The following is a 21142-nucleotide window of genomic DNA, read 5'->3' as shown; positions in this document are numbered from 1 at the left end:
CCAGCTGTCTGAGAGGCTTGAGTTGTAGTTGGTAGTGAAAGCACGTGATTGGTTGTTATCGGTGGAACCTTTGGATTCGGTCCGTGACCTGTTAGGTCCACATTTGTCTCTCTTCACTCAGACGCCCACGTTCAGCTCATGGAGACGAACGCTGTCAAATGGACAAAGTCTTCAGCTGCTGATTAAATGAGGAGCTGGAAAATGAATCAATTTTCATTTCTTTAGGGTTTGATGATCTTATCGACACCAGACTGAACGAAGACTCTTCTTGTTGCTCAAATGAAAATGTCAATGAATCTCTTTGTCATTTTTATGGTAGTTTTAGAATGTTCAAAACAAGTTTTTATATTTGGACAAAGTTTTAAAAAAGAATGAAACTTTTTAAAGTTTGGAGGTAAAATCCAGTTTTTCTTCTTATTGATTCTACACTGATGCATCAGCGACAGCTGTCAATCAACCCTGAGCTGCAGTGACATCACACAGAAACGCACCAGAAGTGAAACCAGACGCAGGTCCTGGATCAGCTCAGGAATCCTCTCCTGACAAGTGAAAAGGTTCCTCACCTGGAAGCAGCAGCAGCAGCGCGGCCATGGACCAGCAGAGCAGCTTCATCTCTGATGAAGAGGAGGCTGATGAAGAGCAGGCTGATGAAGCTGCGACTCGCTGGAGTGCAGGGCTCTGTGAGGTATGAGGAGCGATTAGTGCCACACACAGGCTGAACTAACCTGGTCCTCACGTTCACTCTTTCACACTCAAATTCATGACGTTAAATTAAGGTTAAATTAAACCTTAACGTTAAATTAAGAATTGATCAGAAGATCAATTCTTAATTTAACGGACTTTAATAACAATATTAATTTTTATATCAAAAACCTTGTTTAAATTTGATTGGATTCCTGTAAAATGTTCCCGACCAGCTGAAGCTTATTAATTAAAGCTACGATCATTTGTCTGATTCCTTTGTAACATCAACAAAAATCTGCTTGAACCTTCAACACGGATCATCAACATCAGGTGACGGATCTGAACTTCTGAACCACGGTGAGAAGCTGAGGTCGGTGATCAGCTGCTCAGGAGCTGATGAGCCGGCTCCACCTCAGCTGCTCTCGAGCAAACTCACCGTTAAGAACACATCTCTTCTCTTCGGCCTTCTTCTTGACCTTACAACATTTTTATCATTATATGTTTATTAATTTAATTTCAATTATTCTACTTTATTTCATCTCATTTCTTTTTACTATTGATATTCGGATGTATTTGCTGTCTTCTTGTTGTACCTTAAACTTTGTGAAGCACTTTGGTCAAGTGGTTTAAATGTTCTATAATCAATCAATCACATTTTATTAGTTTAGTCTCATATTCACAGATCCCAGTTTGTCTCATCGTCTTTAACAAGGTGAGACGTCCTCTGGTCTTCACCCTCAATCTGGATCAGGATCCACTACCAGGATCAGGATCCACTACCAGGATCAGGTTCCTCCATCAGGATCAGGATCCACCATCAGGATCAGGATCCACTACCAGGATCAGGTTCCTCCATCAGGATCAGATGCCAACACCATACGCGATCCACCATCATGATCCACGTCATGACTCCAACTAACTTCAGAGATCTAGCGCCATCATCAGTCCAACAATTCACTTTGTCACATTTGATTCATGAACAAATGTCTTAGAATCCAGAGCTCGGCCAAAATAACTTTTTAGTTTCAGGAAGTTTTGTTAAGGAACTGAAACGTTCCTGCAGAATGTCACATTCAAACAAGTCCACCAGGGGGCAGTAACACAGGAGAACACATAGCAATGATTATACAATTCAATGTGACAACATTATCAATCATCATCTTCATCATCATCAGTACTAGTGTGGAGATGAAGGCCTGGTTCATGTTTTTAACATCATATATAATATCAATATATTTAAAAGAGGAACATTGATCTGAGCAGATCTGTGATATTTTCTTCCAGAATAAAGCTCATGAATCCAGTTTGGACTTTGTCCTGTTCAGAGCTGGATGAAGGACGGAGCTGCAGAGTGAAACATCAGCTCTGCTCCTTTTCTTCTTTGAAAAGCTTCAGTTGACTGAAGGTTAATTGAGCTGCGTCTGTAAATCCTCCAGGAAATAAAAGTAGGAGGCTTTCAGGTGAGCAGGAGGCGGAGCTTGACTGAGCCGGCCCACAGTCGTCATGGAGACAAACTGATGCTCTTTGTATGAATAGACATGGATCTCTTTAGGTAGTGTAGCAGGAATGGGATCTAAGATACAGGTTGTTGGTTTAGAACCTGAGATTATTTTGGTAAACTGATCACGGGTGATCTCAGAGAGAAGCTGTGATTCTCAGCCGGGGGGGGGGGGGGGGGGGTATTAGTGCCAATCGAGGGCAGGAGATGGTTGATTTTATTTCTAATAGTTAGAATTTTATCATTAAAAAAGGTCATAAAAATATTGCTATTTAGGGATCGAGGAACACTGGGTTCAGTGGAGGTGTGACTCTCTGTCAGCTACAGAGCTGAAGAGAAACCTGGGGTGGTTTCTATTCTTCAGACAGATGTTCTCCACCTCAGTCAGACAGATGTTCTCCTGCTCAGTCAGACAGATGTTCTCCAGCTCAGTCAGACAGATGTTCTCCTGCTCAGTCAGACAGATGTTCTCCAGCTCAGTCAGACAGATGTTCTCCAGCTCAGTCAGACAGATGTTCTCCTGCTGCAGTCAGACAGATGTTCTCCACCTCAGTCAGACAGATGTTCTCCTGTTCAGTCAGACAGATGTTCTCCTGCTCAGTCAGACAGATGTTCTCCTACTCAGTCAGACAGATGTTCTCCTGCTCAGTCAGACAGATGTTCTCCTGCTCAGTCAGACAGATGTTCTCCTGCTCAGTCAGACAGATGTTCTCCTGCTGCAGTCAGACAGATGTTCTCCAGCTGCAGTCAGACAGATGTTCTCCAGCTCAGTCAGACAGATGTTCTCCTGCTCAGTCAGACAGATGTTCTCCAGCTGCAGTCAGACAGATGTTCTCCTGCTGCAGTCAGACAGATGTTCTCCTGCTGCAGTCAGACAGATGTTCTCCTGCTCAGTCAGACAGATGTTCTCCTGCTGCAGTCAGGACTCTTCTCTCCCACCGAGGGTCCGACTCTTCTCTCCCGCTGGGGTCCGACTCTCCCTCCGAGGGTCCGACTCTTCTCTCCCACCGGGGGTCCGACTCTTCTCTCCCTCCGAGGGTCCGACTCTTCTCTCCCTCCGAGGGTCCGACTCTTCTCTCCCTCCGAGGGTCCGACTCTTCTCTCCCACCGGGGGTCCGACTCTTCTCTCCCACCGAGGGTCCGACTCTTCTCTCCCACCGGGGGTCCGGCTCGTTTCCACAGAGCGTTTTCTGCTGCTTAGCTTATTGTTAAATAAACATTAGGAAACAGGATGCAGTCGTTTCACTGAAGCGTTGCTGAGGTCACACGTCTGCTGTCCCAGAATGCACCAGGCCCAGCACCCGACAGGGCGCCCTCCTCTGTGGGGCTGCACGCTTTACCAGCAAACATTAACTCGACAAACAATAAGTGAATTACATACATACAAAGAAACTGAAATGCGTCTCCTACAAGAACCTTTAACAAAGCTGTTTGAAAAGGTCGGACCAACATTATATTTATGTGTTATTACAATTCTGCTTGAAAATGTTAGAATCTGTGATTTTAAAGTTTAGTCTCTGCAGCTGGAACCGACCAGCGAGTGAAAGGTGCTTTAGAAATAAGTTTGCTTTTCTCTGCCTAAAACGTTTTAGTTAAACGTCTTTAAAGCGTTTTCTTCAGATTTTCAGTTTATCCCGTTGATTCATTTTACATGAACCTGTTCGACCAATGAGACGCTGCCGAGGGAACAGAACCAATCAGGAGTCGCTCCTGAACATGTGATTAGAACATTCTATGTACAATAAAATGATTGTAACAGTTTGAATAGAAATAAAACGTCTGATGAACTCGAGTCAAAAGGTTTTATTAGAAAATTTTATCCAACAAGAAAATTGTTTTAAACTGAAGGAAACAAACATCTGTTTCCGTCTCTCTCTCTTCACCATCTGTCTTCTATCAACGTCTCTCTCTTCTGCTGTCTCTGTCCATCTCTCTTTTTCTGTCTCCCTCTCTCTCTCTTCTGTCCGTCTCCCTTCGCCCGTCTCTCTCTCTTCTGTCGTCTCCGTCTCTCTCTCTCCTGTCTGTCTCTCTTCGTCTGTCTCCGTCTCTCTCTCTTCTGTCTGTCTCCCTTGGTCTATCTCCGTCTCTCTCTCTTCTGTCTGTCTCCCTTGGTCTATCTCCCTCTCTTTTGTAGTCTGTGTCCGTCTCCCTTCGTCTGTCTCCCTCTCTCTCTCTTTTGTAGTCTCTGTCTGTCTCCCTTCTTCTGTCGTCTCTGTCTGTCTCTCTTTGCCTGTCTTCCTCTCTCTCTCCTTCCCTCTCATGATTTCTCCTCCTCTCCGCCTCCCCCCCCACTCTCGGTCCATTCACTTGTCCTCCTGGTGGCGCCCCCCTCTGGTTGTACTTGTCGTAGGCATTGTCCTCTTGTTCCTCTTTGACTCTGACGGCGGGTGGAGTAGGATGAAGAGGAGGATGAAGAGGAGGAGAGGCAGAGGAGGACACCCGCCCCCCTCTCTCCCGTTCTGCCTTCTTCTTCTTCTTCTTCTTTTTCTTCTTCTCTTTTTTGTCTGAAGCAGAAAACAGAGGGAGGCATGAGAGTGGACAAGTTTGTCAGGAGGATTAAAGACGTCCTCACCTTTCTTCAGCTTCTTCACAGGGATGACGTACTGCTCCTCTTCCTCGGAGGAAGAGGAGGAGGAAGACGAGGCGGACCTGGTGGCTTTGGGAGCACAGCCCTCGTCCCTCAGGTTCTTGGTGATGTCATCGATGTCCTCGAAGTCTTTGGGAGGACGATAGTCTTTAACGTGATCCACACGAATGGTCCGACCTTTGATCTGAAACATGAACAGATGCAACTTAGAAACAAGAGCCAAATGGTTTGATCGCCCCCTGGTGCCTGGCTGCAGTAGAGGTCATAACCCCTCCCCCTCCGTGACATCATGAAGTGTTCCTCAGAGACGTCTCGTCACCTTGATGCCGTTGAAGTTGTCCACAGCCAGGACGGTGCTGCGCTGGTCCTCGTAGCAGATGAAGCAGAAGCCTTTGGACTTCCCCGTCTTCTTGTCTCGCACCAGGTTGATGTTGACCACCTCGCCGTACCTGACAGGTCGCCATGGTAACAGGGTCAGTTCTCACATCATGTACGTTGAGTAAGGTGAGATCAAGAGGCCGGAGGTACGTACTGAGAGAACACGCAGATGATGTCACCTTCAGTCAGCTCGAACGGAAATCCTCCTGCAGCAAACAAAACGCTGAGTCAGTAAACAGACGGCGTGGAGCGCCGGCGCCTGACTCGACCACACGGGGGCGACTCACCCACGAAGATCCAGGCGCTGTCTTTATACTCCGTGTGCCAGGACACCGACTCCTTCACGCCGAGGTCCGCCTCCCGCTCGTTCAGCTCGTTGATGAGCTTCACCTTCGTCAGCGGACTGAAAACAGATGTGATGATTCTTTAGAAGATGTCGCAACTTTATTTACACAAACGTAAACAAAGAACAGACACGACAGCCCCAAAAGTAAAGCTCAATCATCTGTATCGCCCCCTGGTGGCTGGCAGCAGTCTGTTCCCTACATGCATGGTAAGCTAATTACTGTTTTATATTCATACTTAGTGTTTGTCGTTATTTATGAAGGAACTGCAGCTGCAGGTTTGTTTACAACTGAATATTTGATTCTACACTGTGAGGACGACTTGAAACCGGAGTCAGACTCAATCAGATCAGAACTCACGTTTCCACTCAGAGTGAGACCTGCACACCTGGGATTCAATCAGATCCAACACGTTTCAATGCAAGATTCATTTTAAATCAAAGACCGAATCAACTGATTCTAATGAAACGTTTCCTCTGAGCCGGAAGCGACCGGAGGACGAGGACAGGAAGCGACCGGAGGACGAGGACAGGAAGCGACCGGAGGACGAGGACAGGAAGCGACCGGAGGACGAGGACAGGAAGCGACCGGAGGACAGGAAGCGACCGGAGGACGAGGACAGGAAGCGACATTCAGCTCAGGGGACAAATCTAATGTTGGTTGAAGCCGAATCTCAAACTGTGGCTTCCGGTTCATGAGCAAACGAAGGATGGTTTCATTCAGCGTGTGAACCGGGTCCTGAACCGGGTCCTGAACCGGGTCCTGAACCGGGTCCTGAACCGGGTCCTGAACCGGGTCCTGAACCGGGTCCTGAACCGGGTCCTGAACCGGGTCCTCCACCGGGTCCTCCACCGGGTCCTGAACCGTGTTCCGCGGCAGCTGCGCGGTTAGCATCGGTGCCCGGGTTAGCATCGGTCCCCGGTTAGCATCGGTTCACGGGTTAGCATCGGTCCCCGGTTAGCATCGGTCCACAGGTTAGCATCGGTCCCCGGTTAGCATCGGTTCACGGGTTAGCATCGGTTCACAGGTTAGCAGCGGTCCCCGGTTAGCATCGGTTCACAGGTTAGCATCAGTTCACGGGTTAGCATCGGTCCCCGGTTAGCATCGAGCACAGAATGGAACGTAAAGTTCTTCACTTACTTCATGTTGAGTTACCGGGAGTGATGTGACGTCACGGGTCAGGAAGATGTTTATGAAGCGAGGATCTGGGCTCGTGTTGATGACGTTCGAAGCCTCGCGACTCGGCCGAACCACGTGACTGATTCAGGAAATGGTTCGCGGGTTTGGTGTGCGATTCAAAATAAAAGGGGCCGCGAAGAGTAACGGATCCCCCCATAGGACCCCCCCCCCCACACACACACACACACGTACTTGTCTTGGGACGTTGTTGTGCGTGTGCTTGTGTAGCGGTGTGAATATGATAAGTTGTGTTAAATCCTTTTCAACTTGGGACTGCAGCCACCGTTTTGACGTATGTCTTTTATTTTGCCGTATGCGTTTTATTTTGGAAACCCACAGCGGTTCAACTGCTTCCGTTAAGCTGAGGGAAGTGAACAGAGAAGCAGCGGAGCAGAGACCGTCACATTGCAACATATGCTAGAGGATTGGGGGGGGGGGCTGTTGTTTTTAAATAAACTGTTATGCCTATTGTACGTGTTACATTAAGTCCCCACACACATAGGCACAGTCTCAAACTCAGTAACACAAGCACATTCACATCACAACACTCTCACCGACTGGTTTCCACTTTCCCTTTTGACCCCACCATTGTATCATAAAGACAGACACCATTAATATCATTATAATTACATGTAATGTCCACTTGATGGCGCAGGAGAGCACATGAAGCACCATGAAGCTTCGGCCTATGAGTGAACCAGTTGGATGGAAAGATTCAAAACTTCATGAAGCGTTGAATCTTTCCATACACTTTCTTTCCATATCTTTTCCAAATACTACCTCTGACGCAGATTTGACATATTTCAGTGAACCTCCCGTACACCAGGCGGCGCTGCTCGGCGAACACACACCGACCGACCCGGTTGGTAAACATCAGTGTCGCTTGGTTCAGGATCAGAGAGAGAAACAAAACACGTGGACAGTATTTACGTTTATTTTCTTACTATTATAGTAATTTTAATAATCTGATCTGTGAAAGCTACACTATACGAACTCTTGCTGTTAGCTTCATGGCGCTAACGGTAGCTACATGATACTACTGTTAGCTAGGCTGCTGTTAGCTTCATGGAGCTAACGGTAGCTCGGCTGCTGTTAGCTTCATGGAGCTAACGGTAGCTACATGATACTACTGTTAGCTAGGCTGCGGTTAGCTCCATGGAGCTAACGGTAGCTACGTGATACTACTGTTAGCTAGGCTGCGGTTAGCTTCATGGAGCTAACGGTAGCAACATGATACTACTGTTAGCTTCACTTAGCATCACTGTGATAACAGTTCATTGAAGTGACATCACATTCACTCAGTTTAACCAAACTCCTGTTTTGTGTTACACAAACGTTTTTATTGTGATGATATGCCAGTCATTGTGTAGTTGGTGTGATATTAACTTGAATCGTTGTTTCCATAGAGATTTGAAACGCTCAGAATATGTCACATGTTTGTTTTGATCTGAAGGCACCAGCAGGGGGAGGAGCCACTGTGTCGCCTCCAACCTGAGAGCTGATTGGTTGTCTCCACAGGATGATCTGTCAGATCTTCATCTTGTCATCAAAGGGCGACCGGCTCATCTACAAAGACTGTATCCTCCATATATACACACTATGACACACAACACTATATATAACACAACACTCTATATATAACACAACACACTATATATAACAACACACTATATATAACACAACACTCTATCAACACAGTATATATGACACAACACTAATTCCAGAACACGTGTCAGTTTTAACTTTCTGAACTTCAGTTTGACAGTGAAAGAAATAAATTCTTCTCTCAAACAGACGTTAAAATGAGGTTCTTCAAAGTTTCTCTTTATTTCATCCATTAAACATCTGCACACAAGTTTCAATCAATCACATTTTATTTGTTTAGTCTCATATTCACAGGTCCCAGTTTGTCTCCTCGTCTTCAACAAGGTGAGATGTCCTCTGGTCTTCAACAAGAGTCAAACTACTGAGACCTGTAGCAGGTGCAGAAGGTAGAAACCTCAGAGACACGTGTGAGGACCCGTCTCCAGGAGACACATGTGAGGACCCGTCTCCAGAAGACACGTGTGAGGACCCGTCTCCAGGAGACACGTGTGAGGACCCGTCTCCAGGAGACACGTGTGAGGACCCGTCTCCAGGAGACACGTGTGAGGACCCGTCTCCAGGAGACACGTGTGAGGACCCGTCTCCAGGAGACACATGTGAGGACCCGTCTCCAGGAGACACATGTGAGGACCCGTCTCCAGGACGGACACGAGTCCAGCAGATGTCCCGTGGAACAGAGGACATCACAGAGATCAGAGTCTTCACAGCTTTGATTAGAATAAACAGTTTGTAGCAGAACTGAAGATCAATGACCTGATGGATTATTGTCAGTCGAGTCTCTGAGGAGAAATATTATATATCAAGCAGTCTTGTTGTGATCATAGTCCACCATCAGGATCAGGATCCACAATCAAGATCAGGATCCACCATCAGGATCCACAATCAAGATCAGGATCCACCACCAGGATCAGGATCCACCACCAGGATCAGGATCCACCACCAGGATCAGTGTCCACCACCAGGATCAGGATCCACCACCAGGATCAGGATCCACCACCAGGATCAGGATCCACCACCAGGATCAGGATCCAGCACCAGGTTCAGGATCCACCACCAGGATCAGGATCCACCACCAGGATCAGGATCCATCATCAAGATCAGGATCCAGCACCAGGTTCAGGATCCACCACCAGGATCAGGATCCACCACCAGGATCAGGATCCACCACCAGGATCAGGGTCCACCACCAGGATCAGGATCTCTGATCCACTTTCAGAGAGTTTCCCTCAGTTGTGGTATCTGCTGGTTTCTTCTTCAGAAGTCAAACTTCCATGTGTGACTGAGCTGATCACACAGGAAGCAGCGGGTTATCTTGAGTTACATTAACCAGAACTACTCAGCATGTGTTAGTCTATCAGCTCGTTAATAGATGAATGAATAATTAATAATGAAAGATCGCTTGTTTCTACTTTTCTTCTTTCATTGTTTAAATGAACTTAACTGGAGCATCAGTCCGTGGAGAAGCTGGAAGTGATGTCGTCGGTACTTTCTACGAGAAGGTCACAGCGCTGACTGGAGACCAGCCTCCGGTTGTCATGGTAACATTGTCTCTGTGTGTGTATGTGAGGATGCCGTCAAACCCTCAGACAATCAAACTACATTTTTAGCACATTAGTTCCATTAGTTCAGCCGACAGGAGAGAAAGAGGATTAAACTTAATATTGAATTAAAAAGATTGAATCAATTTGTTCAGAGGAACCGAGAAAAGAGTTTAGACGAGATCCTTAATGAAGACTAAGAGGAAGTGAAGGATTGTGGGTCACTGATCAGAAACGTCAGAGGCGTTAATGTGAGTTAATACATAATAAGTTCATGTATAATACAGGAGTCAAAGAAGAAGAGAACAGGATTTATATCCATAAACTTTTTACATTGAAACATTTTCCTCCTCTGACCTGAAGCACGTTGTTGTGTTGGATTCTGCAGACTCACAAAGATCTTCACTTCATCCACGTCAGGCAGGGAGGGCTGTACTGGGTCGCCACGACAACCGACGACTCCTCGCCGTTCACCGTCATCGAGTTTCTCAACAGGTACGAAGTTTATGCTCAAAAGTCTTTGAGTTGGAACGTTTGAAATAAGAACAAAACGGGAACACAGACCTGACACTAGCACACACAACATGTAGACAAATATCACAGTTTATATTTATCTCTTCATCTTTATGAATTTATATAAAATCATTTGTCAGTTAATGTAAACCTGGGAAGTGTCAGTGATTTTATTTTCACTGTATTGGCAGATCGTTTGATGTTTTTAATCGTTAAAAGTCATATTCAAGTTTAAATAGTTGTATTAAAACCTGTAATAAAAACATTGATACTAAACAAGCATCTGAATATAAAGAAGAGACAAATATCACGATAATACTCTTAAAATCGTTTTCAGGTTTTGTTTCACAAGAGAAGATTCTGAATAATTGAAAATAGAAATATGAAAGGATGCATTCAAAATGAATAGAAAACTGATTGATGTATTAAACATAAATATAAAGAGTAAAGGTGTCATCATCACACAGCTGTGGGGGTGTATGTCAGCTGTGCAGGTCACATGACAGCAGGTGTGTCCACAGGCTGGCGGCGCTGGTGAAGGATTACTGCGGCTCGCTGTCGGAGAAGCTGCTGCAGAGCAACTTCGCTCTGATCTACGAGCTGCTGGACGAGCTGCTGGTGAGCTCGTCTTCATCACTCCACTGAACACTGAGCTGCTCGTCTTCATCACTCCACTGAACACTGAGCTGCTCGTCTTCATCACTCCACTGAACACTGAGCTGCTCGTCTTCATCACTCCACTGAACACTGAGCTGCTCAGATCTCAAACTGTTAAACATATGAACTTTCCTCTAGTGGGTTATAAAGGTTTTTATGTAAAAGTTCTGCAAAGTAAAAAAACTCAACCTGAATATAAACAGAATATGTTTCCTTCTGAAATCATACTTCATTCTCCCTAGCAAAGAATTCAACATTTAGAAAACAGCTTCACCTCAGGAAAGAGGAAGTTACTCTGCACCTGACTGTGTGTGTGTCTGTGTGTGTCTGTGTGTGTGTCTGTGTGTGTGTGTCTGTGTGTGTGTGTGTGTGTGTGTGTGTGTGTGTCTGTGTGTGTGTGTGTGTGTGTGTGTCCCTCTCAGGACTACGGTTATGTCCAGACGACGTCCTCCGACGTCCTGAAGAACTTCATCCAGACAGAAGCAGTTTCCTCTCGACCCTTCAGCCTGTTTGACCTGAGCAATGTCGGCCTGGTGCGTTCACTGCTGTGGTTTGTTTTGTTTGGTCCCATCTGCCAACATGGAGGAGGAGGAGTGGCTGACCTATACTGCAGCCAGACACCAGGAGGCGATAGAGGAGCCATCTTGATTGTTTTCACTGATTATTTAACCCCATGATTCAGTTACTGCAGATGTGATTTCTGTTTCTAAAAGCAGATGTTTCAGGTCAGTGACGTCACACATCATGTGTCCAACAGGAATAACATCCTGTCTGTCGTGGGGACACACTGAGACTCTGAGGACTCAGTGTGTCCTCAGACTCCGAGTGTGTCCTCAGACTCAGTGTGTGTCCTCAGACTCAGTGTGTGTCCTCAGACTCAGTGTGTTTCCTCAGACTCAGAGTGTGTCCTCAGACTCAGTGTGTGTCCTCAGACTCAGTGTGTGTCCTCAGACTCAGAGTGTGTCCTCAGACTCAGTGTGTGTCCTCAGACTCAGTGTGTGTCCTCAGTCAGAGTGTCCTCAGACTCAGTGTGTGTCCTCAGAGTCTCAGTGTGTGTCCTCAGAGTCAGTGTGTGTCCTCAGACTCACAGTTGTGTCTTGAAGTGAATCCAACTTCTGAAGTGTTGTATGTTTCATCACCAGTGGAATGTTCATGTGTTTCTCTGAACTGGAGAAAATGTTGTGTTTGTAATTTACACACATGTTAAGTTGTGTACTTTTAATATGAAGTAGCACTAGCTTCTCATTGTGTTCACAACATGACTGTTTGACATCTCCCTTGTTGTTGTTCTGTAGTTCGGTGCGGAGACGCAGCAGAGTAAAGTGGCTCCGAGTTCTGCAGCCACCCGACCCATCCAGTCCAGAGAGCAGGTGACCTCCTCCTCCTAACCCTCCTCCTAACCCTAACCCTAACCCTAACCCTCCTCCTAACCCTCCTCCTAACCCTAACCCTAACCCTAACCCTCCTCCTAACCCTAACCCTCCTAACCCTCCTCCTAACCCTAACCCTAACCCTCCTAACCCTCCTCCTAACCCTCCTCCTAACCCTAACCCTCCTCCTAACCCTCCTCCTAACCCTAACCCTAACCCTCCTCCTAACCCTAACCCTAACCCTCCTCCTAACCCTAACCCTAACCCTCCTCCACGTTTACTGACTCAGACGCCGGGAGATTTAAAATCCACATGTTCCAGTTAATAGTCTGGTCCCAGTCTGACTTCCTGAGAACTAACCTCACAGTTTCCACACATGTTGTTTTTTTCCAGGGAGGAAAGAGCGAGATATTTGTGGACGTGATCGAGAGGATGTCGGTGGTCATCGGCTCCAACGTGAGTAGCGTCAGCCGCTGGCTCGGTCCCGACTCCAGAACCCGACGCTGAACCTGTTTCTGTGTCTCAGGGAGTCGTGATGAAGGCCGACGTGGAGGGAGAGATCAAAGTCAAGTGCTACATGTCCAGCTGCTCAGGTGACATCAAAGGAACCAGAGACCAGAACCTTCATTCACCCACATGCTTAGTTTGATGTCGGTACCAGACCTAGCTCCGCCCCAAACTAACCCCGACCAATCACACTCTTCCTCTAAACATCCGTCTGATGACAGCATCCAGCCCCAGCCAATCAGAGACGAGATGAACTCGTTACAGCAGAACGTCGTCAGAATGAGACGGAAGAGAAACACGTGAAAGTATCAAACAGAATAAAACATAAACAATTAAATATATTACAAGATCAATACAGAGAGTGTGAACATAACAGTAACCTTATATAGACGTGAATATTATGTGTAGAGAAGCGTTCTTTAGTAAAATGACACGGGGTGTTAATGTATTTGTCCTTAATATATGAATAAATGTATAAATATATTTATTCATATATAAATAAAATATTGTTATAAGTAGGAATTTATATCTTTGATAACATGTCGTCTTTTTATAGAGATGAGAATCGGTCTGAATGAAGAGTTCAGCATCGGAAAGTCACAGCTCAGAGGTAACACACACACACACAGACACACACACACAGACACACACAGACACACACAGACACACACACACAGACACACACACACACAGACACACACAGACACACACACACACAGACACACACAGACACACACACACACAGACACACACACACACAGACACACACAGACACACACACACACACAGACACACACACACACACACAGACACACACACACACAGACACACACAGACACACACACACACAGACAGACACACAGACACAGATGAACTGATTAGATGTCAGAGGTCAAAGGTCACTGTGACCTCAGCCGTAGCCTGCTCTGATTGGTGGAACCACCTGTACTTCCTGGTGTTGTCTCCAGGTTACGGAGCGGCTGTCCGGGTCGATGAGTGCAGCTTCCATCAAGCCGTCCGATTGGACGAGTTCGACAGCCAGCGCGTCCTGCGTCTGTGTCCCAGTCAGGGCGAGGTGCGTCCCCTGTCCTCAAGTCTGTCCTCAAGTCTGTCCTCAAGTCCGTCCTCAAGTCTGTCCTCGAGTCTGTCCTCAAGTCTGTCCTCAAGTCTGTCCTCGAGTCTGTCCTCAAGTCTGTCCTCAAGTCTGTCCTCGAGTCTGTCCTCGAGTCTGTCCTCAAGTCTGTCCTCAAGTCTGTCCTCGAGTCTGTCCCTAAGTCTGTCCTCGAGTCTGTCCTCGAGTCTGTCCTCGAGTCTGTCCTCATGTCTGTCCTCGAGTCTGTCCTCAAGTCTGTCCCCAAGTCTGTCCTCAAGTCTGTCCTCAAGTCTGTCCTCAAGTCTGTCCCCGAGTCTGTCCTCGAGTCTGTCCTCAAGTCCGTCCTCATGTCTGTCCTCACACACGGCTCCACGAGCTGCAGCTTCACACTCTGACCCGTAAAACCATCGTGTAGAAAACTAAACATAATTTATAAAAAATATATTTCTATTACATTTCAAGAATACATCCGATTCTTCATTTTGTGAATAAAACCAAAAGAACGAGAATTAAGTTGAAATTTCAAGATTTAATTTGAACTTTTAGTAAAATAATAAACCATTAAAATTTGATATATTTTATACCAACATACAAAAAATCTCATTACACTGAGTTTAATACAAATCAACATATTGTAGGAGTCGAGGGAATAATGTAATCCGGAGATCTTCTAGTTTGTGCGTTTATTTTTACAAACAAATCAACCACAGAGACTTCCGGGCGCCACCAAAACATCCACTTTTAACCCCCCCCAGTGCACTCGTTACCTTGGTAACCCCACAGCTCCTTACCAGGTGTGTAAGTGTGAAAACCACATTAGTGCAAACCATCTTTGGTGAATTCTGTATAATAACCTGTCCCCTTCAATATTACTGTATTGACCTGTGTAGCCACAGTGAGGAGGCTGAACTCCTAACGGTTCTTCATTCTCTGACCCTTGAACGAGTTGAAACCACGACCTTCACTTCTATAAACTTCAGTAGAAATGATTACAGTCTGAACTTGATTTCATTTTCTGGACAGATCACAACTTTAACTTTATTTATTAAATATAACAAATTCCTCTTCTGATTTAGTTCGACTTAAGATAAAAACCTCTCATTTTGTCTCATTTCTGGTCCGCAGCACTGTTGATGCGTTCTCCTGTTTATAATATTTAACTATTGAAATCCTGTCTGCTCACAGCAAACAGTGATGACGTACCAGCTGAGCAACGACCTGCCCTCGGCCCCGCCCTTCCGCCTCTTCCCCACCGTCGAGAGAGACAGCGGAGGAAGGTAGAGACGACAAGATCAACACAACACACAACCACGTGACGCTTGGATGGGAAGAATTAAAAGTCCTTCATGTTTAACATGTATTAATATGAGGCTCCAACACTGAATGTCACAAATCAAACACGTTTTTATAAAAACAACAGTTATTCTTTTACTCTGGACGTTCAATGAAATATCTGTTGCCATCAGAATATGAGTCAAGTTGATTTGTAGGTCAAAGGTTAAAGGTTAAAGGTTTGTTCTTCTTCAGGTTGGTGATGTACATGAAGCTTCGCTGTGATCTGCCTCCGAAGACGTGAGTTTTTATTTCATCATCAAACGTCTTTAAAAAAACATCAAAAACAAACCAAGTTCTTCTGAAGTTAAAATGTTTAAAAGAAGCTTTACAGATCTCACACACACACACACACACACACACACACACACACACACACACACACACCTCTCTATCGTTGTGAGGACACAACAGTTGTTTAGCTGTGGAACAAACTCTGGAGACGACTCTCTGGATTCCACCTGGAGTCTGAAACCAGCTTCAGTGATGAAGGGTCCAGTCTTCACCCTGAGACAGACTCTGAATCTGTGAGACAAATGTCCTCACCATGATGGTACATTACCAAAATTGGCCTCATAGCTATAGATAGACACACACACACACACACAGACAGACACACAAACACACATGCACTAACACGTTGCATGTCTCCCCCCCCCCCCCCCCCGTGGTAGCTTCAGTTGTCTGGGTTACTGTAAAAAACATGGCTGCCAGTTTGGTTTTAATTAGTTATTTGATGACATGATGATTGACAGCTGATGAAGAAGAAGAAGAATGTAGTTAGAGTAAACAGAGTAGTTGAGTAAATGATGCTTTTAATCTTCTGATGAACTGAGCACAGAGTGTTTATAAACATGTGGAGGATTAATGAACGTTAGCACTTGTGATGATGATGAAGATGAAGATGCTGATGAAGAGGATGTCTTTGTGGTTGCAGCGCTGCCATTAACGTGTGTGCCACCGTGCCCGTCCCCAAAGGCTCCGTGAGGTGAGACGCTCCCATGCAAATATGTGCTGACATTAAAATCTGATGTTTGTTATGGAAATGATCTGAGAGCTGGACTGCACTGGTCCAACAGGAAGCTCCGGGTGTCACATGGAAAAACCTGGAGCGAGTTTCAATAGGAAACAACATTAACAAATCAGGAAGCAGCCGACCACGGCGCTGCTGCTTTGCTATTTAAACTCATGGAAATGTTCACAGGTCACATGACCACTGACACTTGTTCCTCTTTTCTTAAATCTGTCAAACTTTATCAGCTCAGAGTTCTGCACGATCCGCTGATGAGCTGAAAATATAAATACTGACGATGATGAAACAATGTCAAATAAACACCGGAAAACGTAGAAGAAAGGGAATTAAAACGTTATAATCTTTAACTTCTTTGTCTTTGTGGAGAGATGGTAAATCATAGGAAGCGATATCCTAATCAAACTGTTAAATAATCAAATAAGTGTAATAATAATGAATGATAGAATTTGCAACATTGACATAAAAATAGAACAATGTTTATAAAACCAAACGATTTTGAATTTAGGTGGAAGAGATATTTTTCAGATTTTTGTGTATATAATAAAACCGTCAGTTTTCCATTGGTTTGTGTTTCTCAACAATCGACCACAGTTTACATCAGTGATGTGAAGAAAGAAGCAGAATTATTTGTGTAAAACATTAATATCAATTTAATTAACTTTATTTATCTTCAATCTTAACAGACGTGAAGTTTCTTTACACAGTGAGGTTGAGACACTGTTGCTATGGTTACGCCTGCTGCTCTCGTTTTGATTTGAAAACTCTGAGTTTGTGTTTGAGTCTGAAACTGGGACGTTAGTAAACGATGACCGGACGTTCTCGTCCTGATTGGTTCTCATCAGTCACATGACTCGACTAGCAGCGTGAACACAAAGCGTCGCTAACACTTCCTGTCGCTAACACTTCCTGTCAGTTACACTTCCTGTCGGTAACACTTCATGTCGCTAACACTTCCTGTCAGTTACACTTCCTGTCGGTAACACTTCCTGTCAGTTACACTTCCTGTCAGTAACACTTCCTGTCGCTAACACTTCCTGTCGCTAACACTTCCTGTCGCTAACACTTCCTGTCGGTAACACTTCCTGTCGCTAACACTTCCTGTCAGTTACACTTCCTGTCGGTAACACTTCCTGTCAGTTACACTTCCTGTCAGTTACACTTCCTGTCGCTAACACTTCCTGTCAGTAACACTTCCTGTCAGTAACACTTCCTGTCGGTAACACTTCCTGTCTGTAACACTTCCTGTCAGTAACACTTCCTGTAGGTAACACTTCCTGTCAGTAACACTTCCTGTCGGTAACACTTCCTGTCGGTAACACTTCCTGTCTGTAACACTTCCTGTCGGTAACACTTCCTGTCGGTAACACTTCCTGTCGGTAACACTTCCTGTCGGTAACACTTCCTGTCAGTAACACTTCCACCTCGTCTCTGCTCTGACTCGTCACCTTCACTGTTCCTCCTTCAGAGACAATCTACTTCCTGTTTACATCACATGACCAGTGGGCGTGAACGGTCATGTGACGTGTGTTCAGGTGTTAGTGTGGACGCAGGTGATTTTAGTTTTAAAACCCTATGTTTTTAATAGAGGCCATGTCAGTGCTGGTTGTGTGTTGTGTGTTGGTTGTGTGTTGTGTGTTGGTTGTGTGTTGTGTGTTGGTTGTGTGTTGTGTGCTGGTTGTGTGTTGGTTGTGTTGTGTGCTGGTTGTGTGTTGGTTGTGTGTTGTGTGTTGGTTGTGTGTTGTGTGTTGGTTGTGTTGTGTGCTGGTTGTGTGTTGTGTGTTGGTTGTGTGTTGGTTGTGTTTTGTGCTGGTTGTGTGTTGTGTGCTGGTTGTGTGTTGGTTGTGTGTTGTGTGTTGGTTGTGTGTTGTGTGCTGGTTGTGTGTTGTGTGTTGTGTGCTGGTTGTGTTGTGTGCTGGTTGTGTGTTGTGTGTTGGTTGTGTGTTGTGTGCTGGTTGTGTTGTGTGCTGGTTGTGTGTTGGTTGTGTGTTGGTTGTGTTTTGTGCTGGTTGTGTGTTGTGTGCTGGTTGTGTGTTGGTTGTGTGTTGTGTGTTGTGTGTTGGTTGTGTGTTGTGTGCTGGTTGTGTGTTGTGTGTTGTGTGCTGGTTGTGTTGTGTGCTGGTTGTGTGTTGGTTGTGTGTTGTGTGCTGGTTGTGTTGTGTGCTGGTTGTGTGTTGTGTGTTGGTTGTGTGTTGGTTGTGTTTTGTGTTGTGTGTTGGTTGTGTGTTGTGTGTTGGTTGTGTGTTGTGTGCTGGTTGTGTGTTGTGTGTTGTGTGTTGTGTGCTGGTTGTGTGTTGTGTGTTGGTTGTGTGTTGTGTGTTGGTTGTGTGTTGTGTGCTGGTTGTGTGTTGGTTGTGTGTTGTGTGTTGTGTGTTGTGTGCTGGTTGTGTGTTGTGTGTTGGTTGTGTGTTGTGTGCTGGTTGTGTGTTGTGTGCTGGTTGTGTGTTGTGTGCTGGTTGTGTGTTGTGTGTTGTGTGTTGGTTGTGTGTTGTGTGCTGGTTGTGTGTTGTGTGCTGGTTGTGTGTTGTGTGTTGGTTGTGTTGTGTGCTGGTTGTGTGTTGGTTGTGTGTTGTGTGCTGGTTGTGTGTTGTGTGCTGGTTGTGTGTTGTGTGTTGTGGGTTGTGTGTTGGTTGTGTGTTGTGTGCTGGTTGTGTGTTGTGTGTTGGTTGTGTTGTGTGCTGGTTGTGTGTTGGTTGTGTGTTGTGTGCTGGTTGTGTGTTGTGTGCTGGTTGTGTGTTGTGTGCTGGTTGTGTGTTGTGTGCTGGTTGTGTGTTGGTTGTGTGTTGTGTGTTGGTTGTGTGTTGTGTGCTGGTTGTGTGTTGTGTGCTGGTTGTGTGTTGTGTGCTGGTTGTGTGTTGTGTGCTGGTTGTGTGTTGGTTGTGTGTTGGTTGTGTGTTGGTTGTGTGTTGTGTGTTGGTTGTGTGTTGTGTGCTGGTTGTGTGTTGTGTGTTGGTTGTGTGTTGGTTGTGTGTTGGTTGTGTGTTGGTTGTGTGTTGTGTGCTGGTTGTGTGTTGTGTGCTGGTTGTGTGTTGTGTGCTGGTTGTGTGTTGGTTGTGTGTTGGTTGTGTGTTGGTTGTGTGTTGTGTGCTGGTTGTGTGTTGTGGATGAATGCTCTCGTCTGTTCTGGATCAGTTTGGTGGAAACTGATCATCTGAAAGGGTTGGGACAGGATTATCCATCACATTGTGTGTGTGTGTGTGTGTGTGTGTGTGTGTGTGTGTTTGTGTGTGTGTTTGTGTGTGTGTTTGTGTTAAACTCTGAAAGAATTACCTCAGCTCTGCAACACCTCCACTGCACCAACCTCGACCCCCCTGGTGACCTCTGACCTCCACAGGCAGCATCTGTAGTTACCTGATTGTGTGTGTGTCTGTGTGTGTCTGTGTGTGTCTGTGTGTGTCTGTGTGTGTCTGTGTGTGTCTGTGTGTGTGCAGTCTGTCACAGGAGCTCAGCAGTCCAGACCAGAGCTCTGAGCTGAAGCCCCAGAGCCGAGCTGTTGTCTGGCAGATCCCTCGTTTCCCCGGAGGTACACAACTCTGTGCTCTGTTCAAGGTGAAGCCACACACACATGGACACACACACACAGACACACACACACACACACATGGACACACACACATGGACACACACACACACACACAGACACACACACCAGTTTTCACTGTCAAACCAACCTTTTGCCCCCCCAGCTGGAGGTGGCCGGCCTCAGCTCCGCCTCCCTGCTGGAGGTGGGTCCGGTGGGTCTGAGCTTCGAGCTGCCGAAGGTCACCGCCACCGGGCTGCAGATCCGCTTCCTGCGCCTGGCGCCCGTCCAGCCGGGTCCGGCCCAGCGCTGGGTCCGCTACGTCACCCACTCCGACTCCTACAGCCTCCGCATGTGAGACCAGCGAGACCAGGGTGGACCAGGGAGGACCAGGGAGACAAGGGAGGACCAGGGAGACAAGGGAGGACCAGGGAGACCAGGGACACCAGGGAGACCAGGGACACCAGGGAGGACCAGGGAGACCAGGGACACCAGTGAGACCAGGGTGGACCAGTGAGACCATGGACACCAGGGACACCAGTGAGACCAGTGAGACCAGGGAGACCAGGGACACCAGGGACACCAGGGACACCAGTGAGACCAGTGAGACCAGTGAGACCAGGGAGACCAGGGAGGACCAGGGAGACAAGGGAGGACCAGGGAGACCAGGGAGGACCAGGGACACCAGTGAGACCAGTGAGACCAGGGACACCAGGGAGACCAGGGAGACCAGGGACACCAGGGACACCAGTGAGACCAGTGAGACCAGTGAGACCAGGGACACCAGGGAGACCAGTGAGACCAGGGACACCAGGGAGACCAGTGAGACCAGGGACACCAGTGAGACCAGTGAGACCAGGGACACCAGTGAGACCAGCGAGACCAGGGACACCAGGGAGGACCAGGGAGACCAGGGACACCAGTGAGACCAGGGTGGACCAGGGACACCAGGGAGGACCAGGGAGACAAGGGACACCAGGGACACCAGGGAGACCAGTGAGACCAGGGAGACCAGGGAGACCAGGGAGACCAGGGACACCAGGGACACCAGTGAGACCAGTGAGACCAGTGAGACCAGGGAGACCAGGGACACCAGGGACACCAGTGAGACCAGTGAGACCAGGGTGGACCAGGGAGACCAGGGAGGACCAGGGAGACAAGGGACACCAGGGAGACCAGTGAGACCAGTGAGACCAGGGAGACCAGGGAGACCAGGGACACCAGGGACACCAGGGACACCAGTGAGACCAGTGAGACCAGTGAGACCAGGGACACCAGGGAGACCAGGGAGACCAGTGAGACCAGGG

At 46.8% G+C, this 21142-nt stretch overlaps 2 protein-coding genes across 4 annotated transcripts; one reads left to right on the top strand and one right to left on the bottom strand.

Moving 5' to 3' along the window:
- Positions 1-3970: 3970 nt before the first annotated feature.
- rbmx2 (RNA binding motif protein X-linked 2) lies at positions 3971-6714 on the bottom strand. Its single transcript, XM_061085822.1, has 6 exons — positions 6632-6714; positions 5435-5550; positions 5302-5353; positions 5089-5218; positions 4755-4953; positions 3971-4686 (listed from the first exon to the last, which is right to left on the bottom strand). The coding sequence occupies exons 1-6, from the start codon at positions 6634-6636 to the stop codon at positions 4079-4081; spliced, it is 1110 nt and encodes a 369-aa protein (XP_060941805.1). The 5' UTR covers positions 6637-6714; the 3' UTR covers positions 3971-4078.
- An 814-nt stretch (positions 6715-7528) lies between these two features.
- ap4m1 (adaptor related protein complex 4 subunit mu 1) lies at positions 7529-20326 on the top strand. Of its 3 annotated transcripts, none has more exons than XM_061086504.1 (16): positions 7529-7592; positions 8124-8247; positions 9728-9813; positions 10202-10308; positions 10848-10944; positions 11406-11516; positions 12279-12353; positions 12747-12809; positions 12880-12946; positions 13417-13470; positions 13829-13935; positions 15139-15230; positions 15481-15525; positions 16223-16273; positions 19747-19864; positions 20002-20326. In XM_061086504.1, the coding sequence occupies exons 2-16, from the start codon at positions 8190-8192 to the stop codon at positions 20191-20193; spliced, it is 1323 nt and encodes a 440-aa protein (XP_060942487.1). In that variant the 5' UTR covers positions 7529-7592; positions 8124-8189; the 3' UTR covers positions 20194-20326. The 3 variants fall into 3 exon arrangements, with proteins under 3 accessions (XP_060942487.1, XP_060942486.1, XP_060942488.1); XM_061086503.1 differs by having other exon boundaries at positions 7555-7692; XM_061086505.1 differs by lacking the exon at positions 7529-7592 and having other exon boundaries at positions 7704-8247.
- Positions 20327-21142: the final 816 nt, after the last annotated feature.

This window comes from Limanda limanda, chromosome 14 (genome assembly GCF_963576545.1).
Source record: "Limanda limanda chromosome 14, fLimLim1.1, whole genome shotgun sequence".
NCBI lineage: Eukaryota > Metazoa > Chordata > Actinopteri > Pleuronectiformes > Pleuronectidae > Limanda > Limanda limanda.
This window is presented reverse-complemented; position numbering and strand designations above follow the sequence as displayed.

Excerpts from the sequence above, each read along its gene's own strand:
- rbmx2 (XM_061085822.1), bottom strand. Across the intron at positions 5,219-5,301 it reads ATCATCTGCGTGTTCTCTCA|GTACGGCGAGGTGGTCAACA; the intron begins GTACGTACCTCC and ends GCGACCTGTCAG. Across the intron at positions 4,687-4,754 it reads TGTGAAGAAGCTGAAGAAAG|ACAAAAAAGAGAAGAAGAAA; the intron begins GTGAGGACGTCT and ends TTTCTGCTTCAG.
- ap4m1 (XM_061086504.1), top strand. The coding sequence starts at position 8,190 with ATGATCTGTCAGATCTTCATCTTGTCATCAAAGGGCGACCGGCTCATC. Across the intron at positions 10,945-11,405 it reads AGCTGCTGGACGAGCTGCTG|GACTACGGTTATGTCCAGAC; the intron begins GTGAGCTCGTCT and ends TGTCCCTCTCAG. Across the intron at positions 15,526-16,222 it reads TGTGATCTGCCTCCGAAGAC|CGCTGCCATTAACGTGTGTG; the intron begins GTGAGTTTTTAT and ends TTGTGGTTGCAG.